Source organism: Eleutherodactylus coqui, chromosome 5, assembly GCF_035609145.1.
Source record: "Eleutherodactylus coqui strain aEleCoq1 chromosome 5, aEleCoq1.hap1, whole genome shotgun sequence".
Taxonomy (NCBI): Eukaryota; Metazoa; Chordata; class Amphibia; order Anura; family Eleutherodactylidae; genus Eleutherodactylus; species Eleutherodactylus coqui.
In genome coordinates this window covers 66,386,412-66,411,518 of record NC_089841.1, presented here as the reverse complement: position 1 = coordinate 66,411,518, position 25,107 = coordinate 66,386,412, and the positions used below count along the sequence as shown (strand labels likewise).

The 25,107-nt window shown below is 42.5% G+C and overlaps 1 protein-coding gene across 8 annotated transcripts in view; it reads right to left on the bottom strand.

Moving 5' to 3' along the window:
• The window catches only part of CELF4 (CUGBP Elav-like family member 4), a 1,036,963-nt gene that overhangs the window by 44,471 nt on the left and 967,385 nt on the right, over positions 1-25,107 (bottom strand). For 4 of the 8 annotated variants that reach the window (XM_066602625.1, XM_066602626.1, XM_066602627.1 and 1 more), the window contains exon 11: positions 17,561-17,704. In XM_066602625.1, the coding sequence (XP_066458722.1) occupies positions 17,561-17,704 (144 nt within the window). The remainder of the gene's footprint in view (positions 1-17,560; positions 17,705-25,107) is intronic. The other 4 variants (XM_066602629.1, XM_066602632.1, XM_066602630.1 and 1 more) reach the window with 1 other exon arrangement.

The following is a 25,107-nucleotide window of genomic DNA, read 5'->3' as shown; positions in this document are numbered from 1 at the left end:
TACATTGGGGCATGGACCACATTGCATGAAACATGACTTGAACTGGTTTCTGAAGATTATACGACTATTTCAACCACATTTACCAATATGCTTTAAAATTATCTTTTTGAACACATTGTTTGTTACAGAACCTAAATGTTGGCTAAAATATTGTAGATTGGGCTGGGGAACTGATGGCGACTGTTCTACCATTAGTGGTTCTTAGGTGATCTATCAACCTTATTTTCCAACATGCACAATGCTTACATCAAGAGCTTATTTTTTTATTGCAAATGATGTTGAAGTAAGGAAAATACCTTCAGGTATGATATCTGTGTGTATGATGGACTGTACAATAGAGGGAAAGGTAGATCTTTATGGCAATACTGTATCTCACTTGTGCATGGGACCATAGGTCAGAAGAAAAGACCATATTCAAATATGACCACATTACTTGAGGGAACTGGGCGTTCATAATCGATAACTGATAAAACACACTCATTTAGCAGCCAAAATTACCCCATAGCCACTGCATGATACCTATGTATCTTGGACCATCTGTACACCATTTGCAAGTAAAATCTGCCATAGATTCACGCTATAATTGCGCTATAATTTTGCAAGTTTCTAGTGTAAATTTCAGTGAATTTGATGGGCCACAGGGCGGCACCACTTTCTTTGCCAAGCCCCACCCTAGAACAGTTCCTAGAAAAATCTAAGTACAAGAAACCCCCAGCAATCAGCCGTATTCTGCTGGGGAAACATGCTTACAATTGTTCAAGTCTGCAACAGCACCCCCAAAGGACAAATTAAATTTTACATGGCATTACATAGAAGTCAACGGGCAGTGTGTATAATACATGGATAATTTGGGTCTTCCAGAGAGAAATAAAGATTCTTTATAGTGCTCTGGTCCAGATTGGTAATGGAGGGACTTCTCTTTTTTTAAAGGAATTTTCTGAGACCCCAGCCTCCCTTTTATCCATTACTTAGAGGATAATAAGAAATTTTATAATGTACTTATTTTTTTTAAAAAGGTATTGGTTCACCATTCTGGATGCTAGCCATGTGATACCATGGGCAAAAGAAAGATGGCGCTTGTGGGTGTAGTCGGCGGTAATTACTGTACATCTAAGAAGAAATGCAGTTTGCTCAGAGGCTAGCAAGGGGAATATGAAAAATGTAGTTGAAGCAGTTCCTGATGTTTGTGGACCAAAGTGGTGACTATAATCAAAAGTGCATAAAAAACAAAAAGGAACAAAATCAGGAGGAAAGGTAATTAATGCGGTTATCTGGTTAAAAAATAACTTTTAAACTTTAGAGCCACATTACTTAAAAAATTAAAACAAAGGAGCACTTACCCTCCTCGGCCCTGGCGATCCAGCACTGCAGCAGTGCGATTCACCCAGTCTCTGTTGAGAGTGGAAGTCAGGTGACCGCCACCTACCAATGAGAGGCAAGGTCAAAATTCGGAACTCCAGGCATCATAGCGCCAAGAGAATGAGTGATGATGCTGCAACCTCTCATTGACTTCTGCTGTCAATAGAGGCCGTGTGAATAACAGGGCTGCAGCGCTCCGTTGCCAGGGTTGAGGTGGGCAAGCACCCGTTTGTTTTATTGTTTTAAGTGATGTGGCTCTAAATTTTAAAAGTTATTTTCTTTTATTATTTTTAACTGGACAACCCCTTTAAGAAAATTATTTCTAATGTTGCCCCTCTTCTTTTGCCCCTGTATTTTTAAATGATGCCCTGCTGTTTTTGAGTCACCCTTTTTTTTTTAGAAATGGCCGTCTGAATATTCCAATGAAATATTCTGTTTCAGCCGCTGAAAGTTGAAATTTATTTTCGGTCCCTATAATTGTTATTTCCGTTTTTTTGACATGGTCAGTTGCCGCGGTGTCACTCACGGGACTGTATCACACACTTCTTATTTGTTCCCCCCCAAAACAAATTAAATTCCTATCGTTTTCCGCAAACAGCTCTTTAGCCTCAGCTCAGTTCCTGCAGTTTTATAGATATCTGTAGACGTGTGCTACCTAGGAGATAAATGACGGAGCACAAGTGAAAACAGGGTTTCAAATATCATCTCATTTTTCCCTTGAAGCAGAGTCTAGAAAGAACAGCTGACTGTTTCCGATATCAGGATGAAAATGTACAATTTCATGATGCAAAGCATTGAGGGAACTTGTACCCAATTTTTCCATCCTGTTTATTTAACAGCATAAGGTGAAATTAAACAGTTACTCTGTGAACTGAATCTTCTGTGCTGGAAATATGTTCCCGAAGATATCTGAAAATGTTTTCTAAATGGGAAATATGAGCTTAGAGAACCTCTGGCCAACACATCATCGCCCCTTCCCCCATAGCAAATCTGTTACCTTGCTCTATGAATCTCCTATGACATTGGTAGACTCAACGGAGACCAAATATCAATCACTGTACGGCAGCGATATAGCACAAAAACGCGATGTACACAGAAGACAGGATACAAGTATGTGATACTTTCAACATGTTGCGCCATTTTGCAACTTTGGAAGTTTTCTATGCAGTCCTAGATGCTAGGTATGGGCACCAAAGCAGGCATGTATATCAATGCTAGGCTGAACGTATCACAGGCACTAAAGGGCTATTCTGGTTGTGAAGAGAATTTTCAAACATTCAAGATAAGGTTTTGTGTCATGTTTATGCACTGCTGGTTATGGGTATAAATTCAGCAGCCATTACTTTCTTATTCTTTTCTCTACTTTTGATGTTTCCCCACATCACTATTTTCCAAGATGGCGTAACCCGAATACCCCTTTAATAAAGTGCTGTGGAACATATTCAAAGTTTGCCATAGATGCCACTATTTTGTGGTAACCAAAGCTAGTATTGTAACATTACAAGGAACAACTATCGTCCAAATAGTAGATCAATAGAGTGAATGTAAATGACAGTTGTTCCGTGTTAACAACAACCGGGTGATGAGTAGAACTCATTCACCAGTCTCTACTCACTTAGTTTAGGATCACCTAAAATAGTCTCTGGTTGCTTAATTATCATCTGGTGTAAACAGGTAACCCTTGTCTTCCAACGATTAGCCAACAACTTTGCAAGGAGGTGTGCGCTTGTTCAGCATGCACCTCCCACTGACCGCTGATTGGCTTCTGACATGTTTTAAACATTTTGCTCTCCTAGTTAATGCTCATTAGTATCTGAAAATATGTGCGAGTAATCCTCGATTGAACAGTCCCTGCTGGTCTTCAAAAATAGATGAGCTAAGGGTTGAACAGAAAAAAGTCCTACGGGCAAGAAAAACAAGAGGCTGCAACACCAATTGTTCAGTCCAACCAGTAAGAGACCGCAATAGTGAGTGTTCACTTGAAGACTGCTCACACCTATTTATGTGCGTTTAGTACACTTGGCAACCAATAATTGTGTCTTGGGAAGGGATTGAAATTTCAACTACACGCCCACCAAAGAACTCCCCTCCCCCCCCAAAACTAGTCGGCAAACAATATTTTAGCCTGTGTAACTACGGCCAACAATTCATTATGTGATGGTGAAATTGAACAACCAGTGAACAACAATTACTCTATGTCAAAGCACACAAACAACAGTCATTTGTTCATGACTGTTTAGTCAATAGTTGTGCTGTTTAAAGCCACCCTAAGATGCTCTATGTGTCCTTAGTTCCATAACTTGTATGGTACAAACCTTGTTTCCTCTGTTCATTAATACTGTATGAGGCAATTTACGAAAAAAATTGTAAAATATGGGAAGTATATGGTTTATCCAAAAGTATCTATTGGCCAAATTGGCCATTTCGAACCCAAAGAGGTAGAAATGTCCATAAAAGGAAATAGAAATCAATCCTTCTGCTTGATGCTCCACTATATGCCCCACTAGGTGATCCTTGGGCTGATTTCAGGTTTTGGTAATGTTGCAAAGCTTGTGATATGGGAGACTTTTAGGTAAGTTAAAACTATTAATGCATAATAAAGGATCTATACTGGTCCTACTGGTGTATGAACTTTGCTCTTTCTTAGGTTGCATCACTTGCCACTGCTGAACACAGTTCCACTGGCCATAATGGCCTGCGCATCCTAAGCTTCCACCCTCCTGATCGCACACTTTGTGCAAAGCCATAGAGAAGCAAGAGATAGCTGCTTATTGTTGAAACAGACTTAATTAGGGCAACTGTCCCGGCAGTATTAGCTAGGTATTATGTTGCGGTACTGTTTGGACACTACATAGTAAACCTATATGGTAAACCTTAGTATCCAATCGAAGGAACCAGTACTGTACAGGGCACAAACCAACCTAAAGCCAACCCTCTATGGGGCAGCACAAACATTAGCAAAGTCATTATTTTTATAGCTCCCCATTGTAGGAGATGCTCCATTAATACTGATGCCCTTGCTAAGAAAACTAAAGCGAATCAATTGCAAGACAGCTTTACTATGAACAGAGGGCATCTTTTATATGTGTTAAATGTTTGATGTATTGGGCATTATGTATTTTACTAGAGGTCTACAACATTATGTATAAATAATACTAAGGAGGTAGAGCTGCTCTTTAAAGTACAGGTATAACTCAAGAAAAATAATCTGTATCTACATTAGGGGTGATCTTGACCCTGAAGATGTATCTCAAAAACATAATTATCAATGGGCTCTGGCAAGCTCGAGAACAAAATGACTAAGCTCCTTTCAACTTTAGAAAGAGGATGCACAACAGAAGAATGGGGGTGGTGATATTTAGAAAAATCTGTGACAATGACTCAATCATTCTGAAGATTGGTGTGGAATCTAGTAGTTGGAATCAGCTGATAAGTAAGTGACGAGTAATCGGAGATATGTCATTATTTATTCTAAAGGAAAACCCCTTTAAATCATATATATCAAGTTCATTAAGCTTTGTGACTAGGTGTCCTATTCAAACATCTCTCATTCTAGATGGGTCTTATATCGCGGTGTTGAGGAAACTTCGAAAGCCTCAAATTGCTGTCCAAAATGGATATTTTTTTTTTTGTAAATCCCCTCATCCCCTGGTCTCATTGTTGTAAGAGTCTGGTGGACTGCCGACGTGTGGTACAGATCATGTATTGTGGATTTTCCTTCATGTTGTCTACTGTCCATATGCCCTATTAGTTCCCCAGTTCAGATTTACTGTTAACCAAGAAAGAGAACCAAGAGGTCCCACTCCCAATGCTTCATGAAACAACCCCTTTAAGCTTTGAAAAATCAATCTCATCTTCTACACCGTACTGAGAGGACTGGCAATGTAACTATTCGCTGACTTCTTGGTTCAGTTGACTTTCCCTCTATGTAAATACATTTTGAAGTCCACATCAAGGGCTTCTCCAGCTGTTTTGAAGCTACTTCTCCCAGCAGGTACTTCGGCAGCTGGTCAGTGAGTGTTTGCCTGCAGCTGCTCTGGGGTTGCAATATGTGATCTCTTTTTCTCTCGTCGTTCTAAAATGCACAACATGTGATAGAAAACAAAACCAACTGATTTAATTCCTGGTACGTTGTGCAAAATTGTGTCGAAGTAAAACATGTTCCTCCTGCTTCACTCAGCAGGCACTCATTTAAAATTCTGTAAGCTGGCAACTAATTTCTGATTATCCGGCCCCTGACTTCTGCACAGAAGTCCGGTAAAAATTGGGCCCTTTGGGAGGTTTTTATACTTTTCTATGATTATACGACACCTTTTGTCTTTGTCTATGAAGAGATCAACTGATTTCCAATTCTGGCCAACAGCTAATTTTGGTAGTGAGGCCGCGGCCAGTCAGACAAATGAATAGTCGTCTATGTACTACATGGAGAGGTAAGGCCACTGGAGCAGGAGCCACTGCAGCTTCCTTCAAAGCCTCTTGCAGAGAAGCTTTCTGTTCTGGCTCATAGAGAGGGCTTCCAAATGGTAACCTCCTTCTATGATGTCCGTAAACACTAATAGGGCATATGGAGAAGGTTTGTCTTCATCTTAGATGAAAGGAATGATTTAACTTTAGTGCACCTCTACGGACTCTCCATTTCGTAATGCCATAAAAGGGAGTAGTCAAAGGCAGTTTGAAGGTCCAAACGTTTTATACACCGCAGAAGGGCTTGACAAGGAAACTTACATGACAACCCCTTTGATATTTATAATGGCAGCCATAGTGGTGACCACCCAGCTTTTCTAGATTCAGATATATGGCTGTTTTTTGGTAGGAAACTATTCTGAACACACCACTGTAGTGTATGTGCTACTGCGCTAATAATCCAGTATAATCCCGTGTCCGTCTATGACAATATACAGAATGCGTCCTGTCTAATCATGTCCTAGCCGTCTATCTGGCTGCAGCACAATGGACTTTCAAGCATCGAGGCTGGCTTTCATTTCTCCACATTATTAAGAACAGTGCGCCTCTTATAATGCCCGACATGCGTTCACCTGTGATGGACCAGACTCACAGATCCCATGCCATATAATAATACATATCAAGTTGTTTTCCTTTTTTCCCCCCTTTTCTGCATTCCACAAGGTCCTTTGGTCTCACAAAAGAGTTTCTGTCTAATGATCTGTGTCAGGTTTAACAAGATTCATCATTAGAACCATCCAGAGAAGCGTTTGACGACTTCAAAGGCAACTTTTGCCTTGTGTTCTGGGTAAAACGATTCACATCTGGTAAGGAGAGGACTGCAAAAAAAAAATTATTTTGGATTTGATTCATTTACGTCTCTACAATACCTTCCCGCAGTCATGTGACTAGTCCTACGCCGCAAACATTTATTGGAAGTTTTAATTAGGTTGGGAGGAAACTTTTCTCCTGCACTGAAAGAGCATTTCCATCAGGTCTGGATCCCAGTCCCTTGGCTTAGGGCCCCAATGATCATCGTATATAATTGTGAGATCGAGTGATTTCCACTATAATTGTTATGTGTAAACGCGTGCAGCGACCGAGCGATCACTAGATTCTCACTGGGTGGATCTTTCATCTGCAGCAAATCCTTTGGTGTAAACGGGCGTCACAGCAATTTGCGTAATAGAAAGCAGTGACAGAAGGGTTAACTAGAGGCACGGTTACGTTCAAATGAACAATCAAAACGACACAATTGTTGTAAACGATATACGTTCGCTGGTCATCGCTGTTTGCATGCGCCTTCTAAATTATATTGCTGTGTAAAAGCACCCAAACGACGGTGTAAGCGTATTTGCGCCTGTTTTTGTGCACCGATGCACCCAGCCATTGAAATGGCCAAATGAATTCAAAATGTCCTTTTTCTCTGTGTACATGCACAGGAAAATAGAGTAAGCTGTGTATTTTAATTTTTGCACAATCGGATTGTGCAAGCCAAATACGCGCATGTGGACGAACCCATTGAGTTCTATTTTCTGCGTATTGTGGGCAAAACTTTTCATACGCAAATATGTAGTTTTGCCGTTTGCATGCTGCAGAATCTGCACACGGAACGGTTACATATAAAGGGGTATTTGTATCCCTGCTTTCCATGACCGGGATGAGAACCCGCTGCTATAGGTACCAACCCCCGGCCGCTGGCTTCAACAGCCCGGCTCTTCAGCTCAGCACTGTTTCTGTAGCTCCCACTGAAGTGAATGGGAGCTATGGACATGCTGTAGCACGGTGCGGCGCTACATTGTTTCCGTAGTTCAACACAGCGCTGCGCTGACAGGTGGTCAAAAACAGCGGGCTTGATTTAATGTAACTAAGGGCTTTTTCACAGTACCATCAGTGTAACTACGTTCAGCAGTGCGGAGCGTCACTGCGCTTCAATAAGGGGGATTTCTTCTTCCTCTCTGGCAGTTCAAACTCGGCGCCAGTTTGAAAAAAGAGGCGGGCAGATAGCGGCTACCTGATCTCTCCCACGCAATGTATTCATTATGTTTGGAAAAGATAGGGCGGGTCCAATTTTTCCCGAGTGTACAGATCACGGTCGGGAACAGAGGTGGTGAAAACGAAACCACTGAAATCCCATAGAGGTCAGCGATTTTGTTTTGTCCCATTATACGGATTTCGTTTTCACTGCTGGGATTTCTCGTCTGTAAATACTACGGCCAAGAAAAGACAGGACATGCCGCCATCTTCCGGCGTAACCGCGAACACCGGCATCTAATTTGGCTTAATAGCCATCTGAATCAGGGCGGGGGTGATTCCCCTTCTCATGACAACGAGCGGTGCCTGCGTAAATGCGCGCTGTATTTGCGCAGACATGGGTGCAAAAAAAAGACTAATTAACTGCGCAATTACATTGCACAGGGGCGAGCATTTTTGCGACTATGCTCATCTGCAGGAGCCCGAAATACTCCCCAAAATTTGTTCAATGATTGCAAAATTGAGCAAGTGTAAAAGCACACAAAGAACAGTCGCTGGTGCGCTTTAGTGACTATTTCCAGTGACTGTTCCATCGATAGTTGTCCCATACAATGCCATCCTATGGTTTTGTTAACACCTGCGCAACATCCTAGGAGCTGACCAATGAAAATGACGGAGGAGCAGGACCCAACACTTAACTGATACGAATAGCACCCGACAGACCTGTAATGGGATCCATCAGATTTGCGCCCATGATTTTGCGCCGGATCTATGATTGAAACCCAGAATGCAGGTGTGAACAGAGCCGTGTCTGATCGCCCTCTGTGCTCGGCGGAAACCGTGCGACTTGCTGCTGCTTTTTTTCCTGCAATCTCTATTTGCAATAAATACAAATTCAAGCATTTTTTATGTGGATTTCGGCAATAAACAATATACCGAAACCCGGCGTATATAACAGCTGGGTGATAATTCTACGACAACTGTAATGGCAGGGCAGTCATATTAGTCATCACCCAGCTTTCCCTGGAACAGATAAAGCTTACAACTGACAGCAGAGGACGACTCAAGGACTTCGATGTATGGGGATTTTAGGTGGAAATGCTCTTTTATAGCGTACGGGATCAGTTCACCGTGGGAGCCGTTTTACCCGACGCCATAGAAGCTAATTTTATTATACAGATAAATTCACAGCGATCGCTCCTGAAAAACCTTTTTCATGGTCTCTGTAAGTAGAATAAAAATAAGCCAATAAAAAATATCATCTTCTCTTTGATGTCTTAAATCTGCATCACTGCCATGAATAATTTAACCCCCAGAATGCCACAGGGAACATGGCCTAAGCTGGGGGAGGGAAGACTGGCATCAACATTAACATGTTGAAAATGAATTAGAATGTCCAAGCCGCTGCCAGAAGCTCCGGGACTTGTGTTTATCAGACTTTTCCTGGCTGCAGCCCTGACGGAAAAACAAACGGATTTATCGATGGGAAATCCCTCTGACAACAACAGTTTGCTTCTTGTCTTTGATACGGTTTTCTGATATTTTGCTGGTAAACTTTTTGCTGCAGGGAAACTTTCCCTATAAAGACCTAATAGGATTGTGCAAAGGAATAATCTCCCAATTGTGAGCGGCTGAGAGAAGTGGAAGTGTTCAGCATCAGCGGCTGATAGGAAAACAGCCCGAAACTGCAAGGAGAATGACCCAGGAATAAGTCATAAAGTCTCCCGGAAGGAAGGGGTTATCTTTCCCCATTAATCGTATAGAAATGTGAAAAAGTATTAACCCCTTCGGATGACCCCTATTAGTCACACTCAGTTGTTCCTCATCTATGACTATGAGGGATAAAGTTCTTTATCATATCACCAATCAGAAAACGGAATTGCCCTCTTAAATAACTGGCTGTCTTGGGGGCAACTGAAAGACTCCTATAATTGGCTTTCAGTCTTTCACATTGAAGATGATGAGTTTTATTTTCCCTTTTGCACCTGCGTTCATCCATACATTGAGATGTTTTCCTCTATGAGCAACGCATTTTGAGGGCTTTTCACAACATATCTAGTGGGTTCAAGTCAGAACTTTGAGCAGAACAGTTCAAAACTTTTGTTTCTCCTCATCTATGTAAAGTTCCTATGATGGACACTGAAGAAAACGGACGGGAGGAAAATTGATGCCTTTGAATTCTGGTGCTGGAGGAAACTCCTAAGAATTCATTGGATGCCAAAATCATTAGCAAAACAGTCCTAGACCGAAGCTTTCATTGGAGGGCAAAATTACAAAACTCTCATACTTTGGCCACATAATGCAAGCTAATTCATTAGAAACATTGATAATATGCTTGGAGTGGTCAGAGAAGACCTGGACACCTAAGAACGCACTCAGTTGATACTATCAAAGTTGACAGTAACATGCAAATGGTCAAATTGAAAGAAGCAGTACAAAACAGAACTGTGTGGAGAGGGCTGATCCATAAAGTGTCCTTTAATAGCCTCTGTGTGTCGTCATCACTGTAAATCAAGGTTGGAGAGCAGCTCTCTGCAATCCACTGCTTGTCATTAGGCATTCAGCTTCTGTGGTAACTAGGACATTAGGAGGTTTCTTAGATGTGGAGTAGGGAGTGTCTTCACAGGCTCAGCTTGGACTCACACAGCTCTCCGACCTGCAGTCAGTGTGTACACAATCTCTGCCTCTGCTAACCTGCTATGTACGGTTATCTTTATGTTGTAGAAATTTTGTGTGTCTCCGGTTTACTGTGGCCAAAGATGTATAATTCGTACTGGATTGATCTTTATTGGTTGTTTTACAAGCTCTTGTGTGGTTGCATGCTCACGGCATAAACTGTATAGAGATCTCTATACGTACTGTGACCGTGCAAAAAGGCAAGACCTAGTAAAGCAGCTAAGAAAGATCAGTCCAATAAGAATCATACTGCTTTGCCCAAAGCAAACTGGATACAGATATGATGCCTACAATGTAGAGATAACCGTACATAGCAGGTTAGGAGGGGCAGAGATTGTGCACTTCAGCTATGATTTATAATGGTAAAACAAAAAAAAATTGTTAATGAAAGTATAATATAAGACTGATGAGCCACACGCAGGCTATTAGTTGAGCATAGGGCTATGTTCACATTTGCGTTCAGGGGTTCAATTTTCCTGCATTGTTATAGGAGCAGAAAAGGGTAATCCGCTGTCCAGGATTTTACTGGGCAAAAAAGTCCTTCATGCAGGACTTTTCCCTTCGGCATCTGTGATTGACGTTCCCAACCCAGATGGGAACATAGCCTTAGTGGTCTGAAAAGTTAGGTATCTTTAGGAATTTCTTGCTACATTGTAGCAGAGGTTACTGATCCTTCAATGAGGGTAAGCTGTCCACGTCCTGAAGCAGCAGAACGCCCCCAAACTATTGTACCGTCACCACAGCCATACATCAGACATAATGTGACATGTGTTGTCCTTAGAGTTGCACTTGTAGCTCCTCTTTCCAAAGAACATGGCTTGGAAATCCCTGCAGAGCACTGATGTCCTTGTAGGATCATGTTTTTCTTCTTCCTCTCCCATGAATCCTATATTGGCCTGCCTGCTTACTTATTGAAGAGTCCTGAGTGTTGACCTCAATTGCACATCTCTGCATCTTCTTCTAATATTTGATGGAACTTCTTTCAGGAGTCGTCTATGCATCCTTGCAGTGATTTTCACATTCGGCCATTCCTGCGAATATTCAAGTCTCTTCCAAGTATCCTCCATTTGAAAATAAAGATTCTGAGTGGGATTTGATAGATTAGAAGTGGATTTGTAATAACTTTATTCTTATTTCTTCTGAATGTTTGTATTAACTTTGTGAGGACAACTTCACTCTCAAGCTAATGCTAGAGTACACTATCCTACCAAAAGTAATTGGACACCTGAGCAAGAATCAAAAGTAGCATTTATTTCCATATGTTTATACTTAGCGGGACCTCCTTTGAACCTAATGATATTGGACAGTCTCCATAGCATATTTTCTACTAATGTCTGATACATGTCAGCTGGTAGTTCCCTCCATTCATCCTGCAAATGACTAGTAAGTAATCTCAAAGAAGATGCATCAGCCCATTTACAATGGTACAAAGCACGTTGCCAATGGACAGATGAGCAATGGAAGAACATTCTATGAAGTGGCAGATCACACTAATCCATGTTCAAATCATATGGAGGTACCAGGGTGTGTAAAATGCCTAGGGAATGCCTTCTGCCTGAGTGCTTTGTGCCAAGTACCACAGAGTTTCCTATATAGACTGGGGATGTTTTACATGACATGGTCACAGTATTTTGGTTACAGTGACAAGAACCATGAACACGGATGTGTACCCTGACATTCTAGACAATGATGTGCTGCCAACAATGTGGCAATACTCTGGGAATGGTCAGCAATACTTCCAACAAGACAACGCGCCTTGTCACAAATCCAATGCTGTTTTATGTTGGTTTGAGGCTATCGATGTTCTACGATTGGACTGGCTGCACAGAGTCCCAACCTGAACATCTTTGGGGACGATATGGACAATACACATCCCGGACAATACACATCCCGATATGGAAATAGAGGATTTTTTATATATGAATGTGTAAATGACGTGGGTAACCACGTGACTTGGAATGATGTGGTGAGTCACATGATTCGGCTTGTCCGATCACGTGACACCAAGATGGCGTTCTCCGCGAGCAAGAGTGAGTGTAAGTGGATTTTAAACTTTTTCTATATATAGATGCACTGTATTTGTTAGAGGATTGTAAGCTTGAGAAAGGCAAATTATACCGCTGAAACGCGTCGCACAATAAATGCACAGATTGAAGAACGTACTAATGATTTTTCTGGGTTCCTGAGTGCAGGGATTTTTCATATATCGATTGGACTCCATTGGAACCTACAGCCGGGAGAGAGGCTGCAACCCCATGACGAATCTCCAGTGGACTGGATCGAGAACCCAGATTGATATACAAAGCCACCGTGGATACTAGGTGCCAGTGGTTTCTCTATCCAGAGAATTCCACTGAGCACCAGGTGAGTACCCACCCACCTGTTTTTTCTAAGATATACACCTGGCTAAACATGAGGTGCTGATTGATTTATTCATTTACTTTTGATTCTTGCTCAGGTGTACAAATACACTTGCTAAGATAGTATATATTAGATAAGGTGTTTAAAGAGTTGAATACCAAATAAATTTACATTTAAGACATTTAATTTTGTTTCTTAAATGTAGAAATGATTCAGAAAATGTGTGATGTGAACCTAAAACATTGACTACTATAATGTATAATAATAGGGACCCTTGGAAGGGGCACATACTAGAGATGAGCAAGTATACTCGCTAAGGCACATTACTTGAGCGAGTAGTGCCTTAGCCGAGTATCTCCCCGCTCATCTCTAAAGATTCGGGGGCAGGCGGGGGGCGGGGAGCGGCGGGGGAGAGCGGGGAGGAACGGAGGGGAGATCTCTTTCTCCCTCTCCCCCCCCCCGCTCCCCGCCGCAACTCACCTGTCAACGGCGCCGGCCCCTGAATCTTTAGAGACGAGCGGGGAGATACTCGGCTAAGGCACTACTCGCTCGAGTAATGTGCCTTAGCGAGTATACTCGCCCATCTCTAGCACATACCTTTTACGTGTACCCAAAGTTAGTCTCAATACACCCCCTTCCCTCAGTAAACCTGTCCTGCAGTCTACATACTCGCTAGCGTCCAAAATGTGTATTTCCTATGCAAACTCCAGGGCAGGTCATAGTTATGCCACTTACTCTTCACTGACAAGCTGAGTAGTGGTAATATATATGAAAAATAGGAAAACATTGGGAGAGGAGAGATTACGGCGTGGTCTAACCAAAAACCAAAGCTGATTTTTTCAGTTCTTGTCTGGAGTTGCCCTTCAAGGGGGCAGTCTGGTTTATAAAACCCATTTTCAAATATCTTATTAGGGATGTCTAAGTTAGTAGAGGTGGATAGGTGACCAATTTAGGACCTTCATCTCTACAACCAATGTATCTTACTCTGGAGTACCAAACCTGTCCACATACAGCCCATAGATTTACATGAGAATTATATAATGCTTCATTTCTCCTGTGGTGGCACAGAACGAAAATTGAACACTTGCTGCCAGGATCTCCTACAGATCACAACCGATCACTTAGAATCCAAGCAGCAAAACATTTTGTAATCAGCTTATTATTAAAGGTCCAGAATAACAAAACCCTTTAAGAGTTTTAAAAGAATTAGCAAAGAAACTACATTATGCAGATGTATTAAACATCAACTTAAAACAACCCTCTGGTTTCGGGACAAAATTCTGTCCCAAGACCCGAGGGGAAGGCAGGTATATTACCTGCAGTTGTTCTTGCCTGCCATCCCTCCGATTCATCACTTCTGGTTCCTCTTTTCAGCTATCCCAAATAGCTGACTCAATCTTCAGACTACCTAATCCCCACAGTGCATTGTTAGTGTTAGACTACGAATGCATTATACCTGCTCTCATTGGCCAGAGCTGCTCACATGACCACCACTGTCCAATCAGAAAGCAGTGCACAGTGTGCATTAGGCAGATGGAAAATAGCTGTTGCCATCTTCGATGGCTGAAAATGAAGCTCAGAATTGGCAGATTGGAGGGGTGGCAGATTAAGAACAACTGCAGTTAATATATCCCTCTCCTCCTCTTGACTTGGGACGAAATTTTGTCCTGAAACAAGACGGTTGCTTTAAAGTTTAACGAGTTATGACAAGTTAACTGTAATGTATTGCAATGCTGTAAATTGAGTTATGATGCACCAGTCATGTCACCGGTGTCTTGCACACAATTTTTATGGATGACCTATCTTCTGCATTGATCGTGGGGGCCCTTTGCTTGGGACCTCAAATGATCAGCAATTTGGGCACCTATTGTCACCGGCAAAACACACAGGGTATGGAGTGGAGGCAGATCGCTCCTATCCCTGTGTATTGGCCAGCTCTAGTATTTTTAGGAGCAGCTCTCCTTGATTTTAATGGGAACTGTGCCTGTAATTACCAGCACTGCTCACTATACGGGGTCACTGCATCAGCTTCCACTTCATACCCTGTGTGCTTTGCCGGTAACAGTGGGTACCTGAACAGCTGATTAGCCAGGGTCCCGAGCAGCAGACCCCCACGATCAACTATTGATGACCTATCCTGAGAATAGGTCACCAATAAAAAATTGCCAGGAGAACCACTTTACATCTGTATATATATATACTTTGGATGATACATTTGGCGTTGTCTAGTGTTGCAAATCTTGTCTGAACGGTAAGATAACTCCCAAAATCAGTCCTGCGCTAAAGATGAATGAACCAATTTGGTGAAATTCAAGCTTCACCCAACTATAGCTCATTCAAGGTCAAGGCGTACATTTAAATGGAAACACATGATTAGTTTTGTGATTCGTCGCCAATTTAACCAATCACAGCGCTGACTGCCTTGATCGCATTCTCGCCACAAACACCTGCTTGATTGACGTTCCATTTTCTCCTATAATGCTGCGGCCGGGTAAACTATGATCAGCCGGCTGTTTTAGAAATTTACTAGTTCCTCACCAGATTAGAAAACATCTTCTAAAAATAGTGCCGCACCATCTATTACTGCCATATGTTGTACTGTCATAAAATGAACATACAGTAAGTAATTATCAGCACCATACAAGCTAGTGCCCAATATCACACACAGCCAAATAACAATACTATCACACTATCCATTGCAACAATAGTATACTTTACAGTGACTGAGCAGCAGTGCCACAGAATGCCTAATACCGCCATACAGTGCTCAAATAATGCCACCATACAGTGCTCAAATAATACCAAGCTATAGTAAAGAAATAATAGCTCCATACATAAAGTAATCTAATAGCAGTGCTGTACATTTCATCTAATGCAAATATCTTAGGGAACTACATTACCTGCTTTAAAAAGGTGCTTGAACCTAACTCTGCTATATCTGTACTGTATCTTTAAATGCAATACATTAAAGGAGTTGTCCAGTTGTAAACTATTGATGGCTACCAATAGTAGATTAGTAAGGGTCTGCTGTCCAGGATCTCCAACGATCAGCTATTCTTGGGGTCGTTGCACTGGTGCACTGAGCAGATTTCTCCAGGAAGCATATAACTCTGTTCCCACTGCAGTGGCCAAGCTTGGTATTACAAGCAAAGTTCCCGTTGAAGTGAATGGCCTTTCTGCTTCCTGCAGAAATCAGTTCAATGCACAAGCACAACAACCACAAGAATAGCTGATCAGTGTTGATCCCAGGTGGCAGATCTCCTGCTGATCTACTATTGATGGCTTATCTCAAGGATAGACCATCAATAGTTTACAACTGGACAAGCCATTTAATGAGGGCTGCATACCACAATCTTCTAATAGACAAGCATTAATGAGACTGGAGTGATGTTATACTATTAGATTATTAGATATATAATATATACATACAGCTGCTGTGGGGCACATAGAGAGAAGAGGCCCCATTTTAGGTTTTCCCCAGTCATGTCACTCTTCTCTCCAATAAAGAATAGGAAAAGGGGCATGAAATAGTGCTGCACCCTCAAGTCAAAGAGGACAACCATGAGCAGTGGTGGCATGAACAATGGGGCCTTATTTTGATTTTGCTCTATGGGGCCCCTCTGCTCCATGTACAACTCTGAGTAATTCTAAGCAGGAATCCTGATCACTTGGTGCACAGAAAATAATTATTACACCACATACCAATCACTATAACCAATGATGCCAAGACAGCAGTGTGCCAGCCACAGGTCTATACAGTACCACCTTTTCATACATCTTATGCAATATGTGTCATCTGCAAAAAACATCCAGCTCTATGTTACAGAACTGATTGAATAATGAAAAGTTCTGAAACTTTTTTACAAACTTTTGTGTTCCAGGTTTTGCACTGTTTTCAAGATCTCTGCTTGCTGCCAATATACAGAAACTAGTCCTGGTCATGTAATCTCAATATATTACGGTAAGTGAATTGCTAAGATTTCTTGCCTATTCCTCTTTATACATTGCAAAGGATGAAATTCGGTGGCATGGTCTTTCAAGAATGAGTTTTGTAAGGCTGGGTTCCCATACACCTAGCCATCTGACATACAACGCATTAGTTTTAATACCAATGCCTCCTTCCAATGGATAGAAAGGCGCCGCATGCAGCTTTTTTCTATCCGGGTATAGCTGCTGGGACTGGTGCAAAAAATTCACTAAAAAGGCACCAGTTGTGTCCAGCTCCAGTATGAAAACATTGGCTGGACATAACTGATGAATGGAAAGCCAGCCTAGCAAGTTGTGCCCCTGTGTAAGCCTTTGACAGATTTCCATTCTCTAGAAGTAAATAATAAAGATTTCCATTCTTTGACATCAAGCAGAGATATTCAAAACAGTAAGTAATTTATAAGCAAAGTATATTAGAAAATTGAATTAACATAGTATGTAAGGCCAAAAAAGACATATGTCCATCCAGTTCAGCCTATTACCCCCTGTACATGGAATGCTTATTGGAGGCCCAGACCCCATCACTGGATGACACCATATTTATTCAATGCAGCGATCCCATTGATTTCTGAAGAAACAACGCTCTAAGTGGTTCTATTTGTCGCCTTCTTGGTTTGGTCCCTATCACGAGCAGACATCAGGCTAGAGGAGAGAATATTACAATGACATCAAGCAGTTTGAGCAGGTGAGTGTCTATAGAGAAAAACCCTTTTTTTAAAATTCCTGGATGAAGCTTATTATGTTTGTTATCTTTACCCACCAAAGCATTTACTTTGGTTTGTCGCCCGATCCACAAACACTTTCGAGGAGATGACATTACCGAAAGGCAGGAACATCTGCATCAGCTCGGTGTCCCCAAATTCCTGGGGCAGATGGTAGATAAACAGGTTGCAGCCCTCGGGTCCTGAGAAGACAAAAGAAGAACAGAACTTGTTACAGTGGAAGATCTACATTCACCCATATTTTGCATTTGGATCTAAGACAATTTGGGGAGCTTTCGAATGGGACAGAAAACTCTGCAGAATGCTGTGCAATTTTCTGATGTCAAAATCCACACCAAAATCTGCATGTCTAAATGAGAACGTCAGCCAATCACAAACAGCTCTTTCAGCAGCCCCGGCAGCCAAAGGGAGGTAAGTATGTATTTTTTTTTGTTTTTTTACAGCACTTTTACTTGATTTTCAGGGGAGGGCTTATATTTAAAGCCCTTCCATGAAATCAATTGCCGGCAGCAGAATCCTCTACCGCAGATGACATGTGTGACAGGTGCGGTAGAGAATTGAAGAATTCCTCAACTGCATCTGTCACAAATGCGGCAGATGTAGCAGCAGGGAATTCTTTTAACTAGCAGGGATGAAGGAAACATCTGCCGCATGCGGCAGATGTGTTCTTCATTACCGCGGGGGGCACGGCAGCAGCGGACAGGTGAGTGTATATATATATATATATATATATATATTTATTTTTTTTTACATTAAAATGTTTCTTTTTCAGGGAAGGGCTTATATTTAAAGCTCTTCCCTGAAAATGAATGCAGGAGTGCCGGCAGACCATTGCGTGCATTTCCAATGGTACACGCATGTCCTATCTTTGCAGGTACATGCCTGTAAAGCACGGACATGTGCACACACCATAAGGAATGCAATGTTGCAAATAGAAGCATGTTTTTGTGCGTGGGTATGCACGCAAAAAGTCATGCTCGTGTGAAGCCACCCTTAGTCAAACAGCCTCTTTTTTATATGTCTCCCTTTTAGATATGAGCAAGAACGCTCGGTTAAGGCAGTTACTCGAGCGAGCATTGCTCCTCTCGAGTAACTGCATACTCATCCGAGAACTTTTGGGGGGGGGAGGCGGGCGCTACCCGCCGCACCCCCGGAGTTTTCTTGGCCGAGTATGCAGTTACTCGAGAGGAGCGATGCTCGCTCGAGTAACTGCCTTAACCGAGCGTTCTTGCTCAGCTCTACTCCCTTTCAAAGCATCTCTCTTATAAAATAGAAGTGTTTGTTAGTTAACAAAATTAAAACTCATTGAACAAAAGAGTAATTCAAATCGATATTTGGTGTGACCGTCCTTTACCGTCACAACAGGCACTCTTGCGCAAAGTCAGGGATTTTGTAGGATTATAGGTGATTAACCAATTATACCAAACAGGTGATAATGAACATCCATTTCATATGTAGGATGACATACAGCCATTAACTGAAACACAAACTGCTGTGTAGGAGGCTTAAAACTGGGTGAGGAACAGCCAAACTCTGCTACAAAAGTGAGGTTGTGGAAGACAGTTTCATGTCACAGGTCACACACAATGGCAAGACTGAGCCCAGCAACAAGACACAATGTAGTTATATTGTATTAGCAAGGTCTCTGCCACGCAAAGATGGCAAATTGACTGGGGTTTCAAGATGTCCTGTTCAAGCTCTTTTAAAGAAGCACACAGAAAAGGGCAACATTGAGGACCACAGATGCAGTAGTTGGCCAAGGAAACTTAGTGCAGCAGATGAAAGACACATTATGCTTACTTCCCTTCAAAATAGTGAGATGCCGGGCAGAGCCAATAGCTCATAACTGGCAGAAGCCAGTGGGACCCAGGTACACCTATCTACTGTATGGAGAAGTCTGACCAGAAATAGTCAGTAGTGATACTTATCCATCATGTATCAGGGTGGAGTCTGATTGGCTCCAAACTTATTCTGCAGCAGGAAAACAACCCCAAACAACCAGCCAATGTAATTAACAACTATCTTCAGAGTAAAGAAGAACAGGGGGCCCTGGAAGTGATGATATGGCCCCACAGAGCCCTGATCTCAACATTATGGAGTCTTTCTGAGATTACACGAAGACAGAAGGATTTGAGCAAGCCTACACACACAGAAGATCTGCGGTGAGTCCTCCAAGATGTTTGATCACTTGAGTTCCTTCAAAAACTGTGTGCAAGTGTACCTCAAAGAACTGATGCTGTTGTGAAGGTAAAGGGTGGTCTCATCAAATATTGATGTGATTTAGATTTCTCCTTTGTTCGGTCACTTTGCATTTTATTATTTGACCAAAATAAACTATTAACACTTTTTCTGAAAGCATTCTTGCTTTGTAGCATTTTAACCACACCTGCCTAAAACTTTTGCACAGCTGGATATATTTGTTCTTTTGCCCCCTATTGTGGTAAATCCAGTGTGTGACATGTAAGAATGCAAGTGAGATGACGTAATGGTGCAGCAGTGAGCAGGCAGGACATAAGCCGCCTGCAGACGGCCGGGTCGGATCCGGCTGCGAGAATTCTCGCAGCGGGACCCGACCCGAGTGTCTGCAGAGAGCAGCATGACACTCACCTGCTCCTGCGGCCCCGGCTCTTTCATGTGCCGGCTGCCGGGCAGACGGCGCATGCGCACAGCGGAGCCGGCGGCCCGTGAGTGACGTTTCTGTGCGGGGCTCTGCGAGCCTCGCACAGAAATAGAACATGCCGCGATTTGTTTGCCACGCGAGATTTCGCGCGGCCGTCTGCATAGGATTGCGTTTGTTAACGCAATCCTATGGCAGCTTCCAGGGGCGGAAATTCCGCCCATCTGCAGGCGGCCTTAGAGGTAGCAGGTGATGGCTGTTGTGTCATCAAAACAGATGAGGCTTAGCAGGTAACGCAAGACGTATCATCAAGATGGATGGGGCTTAGCAAAAGGGGCAGAGCTTCTCAGGCACCGCCGTTCTCTGTAAGGTTCCATCTTCTTATGCAGTGGATGAGTTCCTCCACTATCTAACATTTCCCCTCTGTTTTTTGTTTTCATCCTTGGTAAAACGAAATAGACAAAGTCCATGGGGGAGGGTGCTGCTGTACTCAGCCTACCACTAGGGGCGCTATCCTTCCCACTACTCGAGTTTGTAAGGATGCAGGTGAGTGCAATGGCAGAACTTCACATGTGACACCCGTTGCATAATCAAAAAGGGACAGAGCCTAATGGATGATGTTGATCATGTCATCAAATGGGGAAGGGCTTAAAGGGGTGAAGCTTCACAGTAGAACTCAGGATGTAGTGCTGCCCATTTTCTGTAAGTTGGCATCTACATGTGGTGTAGACGAGCTCCTCCACTTACTAGAGGACTCATTATTCACCAACACAGAAATGATGCACAATTATGGTTCAACAAAGTCTCAACGATGGGTGATACTAACTGGTCTCTCTACCTTTAAGAACATAACATGGCAGTCATGATTTTGGCAAATCAAAGATTGATCTACCCATAAAGGTTTCACTATAATATATATGCTTACTATCTGCCTATATAGCCTAGTTGCAGTGATATCTCATAGTATTTGGGTAGAATTAGTCAAAGTTGCAGGAAGGTATAGATGCACCACTAGCTAAAGTCAGCTGATGGTGCAGCAGGTCTTCAATCAATGGAAAGAATATTTAGATAAAAATGTGATATTTGTATCCAATCTGATGGAATCTCCTTAGATGTTCAGAGTCTGTTCTTAGCCAGGTTATAGCAGAACACATATTGGGCGACCCAAGGGCCCCTGCCCACCTTTCATGCCCGTATTTCATTCACCTTGCTGGCAAAGTGACAGAAGATGGATCAGTGTCCTGACAGATGCCCATTTAAAGCACATTAAAATTCTTCTGTCTCAGCGTGAGCACAATTAGGGTCTCAGAGCATTCCTCGCTACTAATAGAAAATGAAGTCTTGATGAATATTTGCGAAGCACAATTCCCCCCTCTCTAATTTGCTAAGAGCGTTGTCGTGAGGGAGCAGCTGATCTCTGCATTTCATACAAAAGCTTAAGTTCAGAGGTGACGGAGACGCTTAATCTGAAGTCGAGGGTGTGTGGGCGATCTTAATTAATGAGTAGAGACAATTTTAGTTTAACCCTTCGTTGGGAGGGGCTCACTGTTGCACTGGCAAAGCTTCAAAAGGGTTCGGAAAATGAGCATTTAATTGAAAACTAGGAACATAGGGGTGGGGTGAGAGTATGGAGAGGCAAAGGTCTAGGGATTAGAGCATTAATATGAGCCGTTCTTGTCATGCTAAGTATATATATTCAGCTGTATATAGCAATGACATCAGAGGCAGATTTACTATGTGTGCAATTGGGTGGTGCTCAAAGTCTTCTCCAGGCAGTGCACCCTGAAGCAAACTGCATCCAAATACAATGCTGCTACTCCAACTAAGGATGTATTTACATGGCCGATAGCAAGTCGAGACCGAGATTCTCGGGTGTGACTCGCATGGCACAAAATGTGGACACCGCGTCTCACACAAAAATAGGATGCGCTACAAGAGAAAAAAGTAAATAGACCTGTTGCAAACAATGAACTTTATTTTTGTGCGAGTTTTGTGGGCGAGAATATTGTCCGTGTAAATACGGCTTTACGTGTCAGAATGCACAACCCATCATTGCTTAGCATGGATGGGATGACCAGTTCCAGCGCCATTGTGTCTAAAAGAAACAGAAAGGTGAGACTCCAGAGAGCAAAAGAGTGCAAAAATTGAATTGGTGAGCAGTGGAAAATCCCCACCACCTGGTTAGATGGATCCAGATGCTGATGGAAGGGTCAGAATTTAGCGCAAGCAGCATGCATCGATGACATCACCTTTTCAGAGCAAGTCAATACTTCCATCTAATGTAATTTGTAGCAACTTCAAGAAGCTTCCTGTCTGCATGGGCTAATATTCCTGCAGAACCCATTCAGCACTTGGTGGAATCTATACACAATGAGTTGCGGCGGTTCTGAAGGCCAAAGGAAGTCCAAGGTGCTATTAGATGGGGGTCTCTAAGTGCCCATTCAGTATAGATCCCTTTTTCCCTTCATATACCAATGACATGAGAGGCAGACTGACCGGTTGTGCAATTGGGCAGTTCCCAGAAAGCTTATTAAGTAAAGGAGCCAACCAGTTTTCCTACTGACCAAAGCAGATCTCTGGGCCTAGTCAAAGACCCCCACCTGAATCTCTTGATGAGTGCAATACCCCACAGGTTTTCAGACCTCAAATATCTCATTGTGGTAATACCATCCTTCCATTGACCGCAGTGCATGTTGGACAATCCGGTTATACAATACCGAGTCTCGATTGATGTCAAACAAGCCAATTAGATTCCTACCTACCATTAATATCTATTGGGCAAATTAGAGCAAATTTGCTCCCTGTATGTTCCTAACATTGGAGAATTAGCACTCCTAGTCATATTGTGGGCTGTTCTTAGATCAGTTGGCACTGCTTATTAGAACTCATTCGACTTACTAATAGCAGGCAGCAGATTACATAACTGGCACCAGGTATATCATTCAGTTTATGCATTTTATGGAAGAATGTAGATTGTCAAAAGGAAACTGAAGCAAACAAAAGAAATTTCAACCACCATGTAGGATAATGAAAACGTATAACCCCCTTCCTCCCCCTTTGGGCTGGCGAGAGGGTAACAACTGCACCATCAATTCTCGTACCACAATGAGGACCGTGTGATGCCCCGGTAAACATTCACTTATGTTCTGCGGCTAATTAGATTTTTTTCAGGAGTTTACTAATGTGACCAAAACAGATATATGAAGAAATAAAATCAATTCATGTTTAATGTGGAAGTGATAAAATGAAGATTGCATCGTTAATGCTGCCATCCCCGTTACAGCTAAATAGCGGTGACATTTAGGTGCTTATATCTTAATGATGGATGTCTTGTTACATAAAAGTCTAACAAGTAGAAATAATGGCCCATCATAAAGTGGAGGTTCATTTGTAAACAGACTTCAGATCCAGTTACCGCTTGTATATAATGTCAGGAGGAGTTCAGATAATGGCTGATTATGGATTTAAAGGGAACCCAACACCAAACTCAGTGGAGGCAGCCAAGCATTAACTCTTTCCAAGCATCATGCATGGACAACGACACCTAAAAGAGGTTCCTACCCTGGATGAACATTTATCACCTATGCATCTATTAGGTGCTGAATGTCAGATTGCCGAGGGCCGCTCCATTGAGATCAGTAGAATGCAAGTCTTGAGCTCCTCATACCTCTTTACTACACCAGCACAGTATATACAGTGCTGTTCCAATCAATGGCTATGTAAAAAAAAACAATGCTGAAATCCACACCAGTTGATTTAGTATGGCTGCTGCAATCAATGGCTATGAGTGTAAAATCTTGTTATTTGCATAGCACAAACTTATTCCACAGCCGCCTTTCAGGTGATGTATTTATTACCCCCAGCAAGCTGGATACTGATTTTACCAAACTCAGAAGGATAGAAGGCTGAGTCTACCTTGAGCCAGCTACGTGAACCATGCGGGGATTGAACTTGCAACCTTCAGGTCATGAGCGAGAGCTTAGAACTGCATTCTGCTGCCTTAACACTCTGTGCCAAACAAGTGCAACATTAACCAGTTTCCATCAGCCACATAGATGTTGAATGGAGTGACAGGGCAAATCCTTGATTACCACTATGGTTGTGCAGTGAGGAGGACCAGTGCTCGGAAACCCTCATCCTGTTGGTGTCTCAGCGGTGGTACTTAAATTGCCGACACACATTCAAAAACCTTCCGAAAAATGATTGTTCATTTGACAGCTGTTTACCCCAGCTGTCCCATACACGTCAATATTCAGGTGTTTTAGGTACCTTTACACAGGTTGACTGTTGGGCACATAAGCGCCTGCCACCGTCCCACCGGCCATCTCCCCTGTGCTTTACAAAGATGGGATAGTTGTTCTATGAATGGAGGCAGAGCAGGTAGGAGATCTCTTTCGACCACCCACCTCCATTTAGAGTAAACAGACACTTGTTTATAGATGAACAGCTGCCGGTCTACATGGCCTGACTGTCGCTTGTTTTTTAGTTCTGCTAAAAACCAACCTATTCCGCAAAGTTAACGATTTTTCACTCAGTGTCTTGTCAACGGCTGCTTGTACACAGGACGACTATTGCCCGAATCTTCTGTTTCCAATTATTATTCAGGCCAGCAGCATAAAAGTACCTTTAGGGAGGTAAGCTGAAGCAAGGCAGCTCCGGTGCTGGCTTATCTCTTGAGAACAATAGAAGTAAGCATTTACTGTCTTTGTGGGAGGAAGTATGTTTTTTTTAATGTTTGCCCTATTCTTCTATTGTTTATATCATGTTTAGTTTGCCAGAGCATCATATATTGCTATGGCTTTAAGAAGGGGCGGGACTAAAGAATGGCGTTCTGAGTGAGAAGCAGAATCCAGAAGGGTGGAGGTGTGCCCACGCTGCTGTATCGGGACAAACATGTTTAGGAGTTGTTGATGCACTGTAGTGTTTCAGTAGCTCTTGCTCTATGGCCGTCACATCCTCATTGATAAA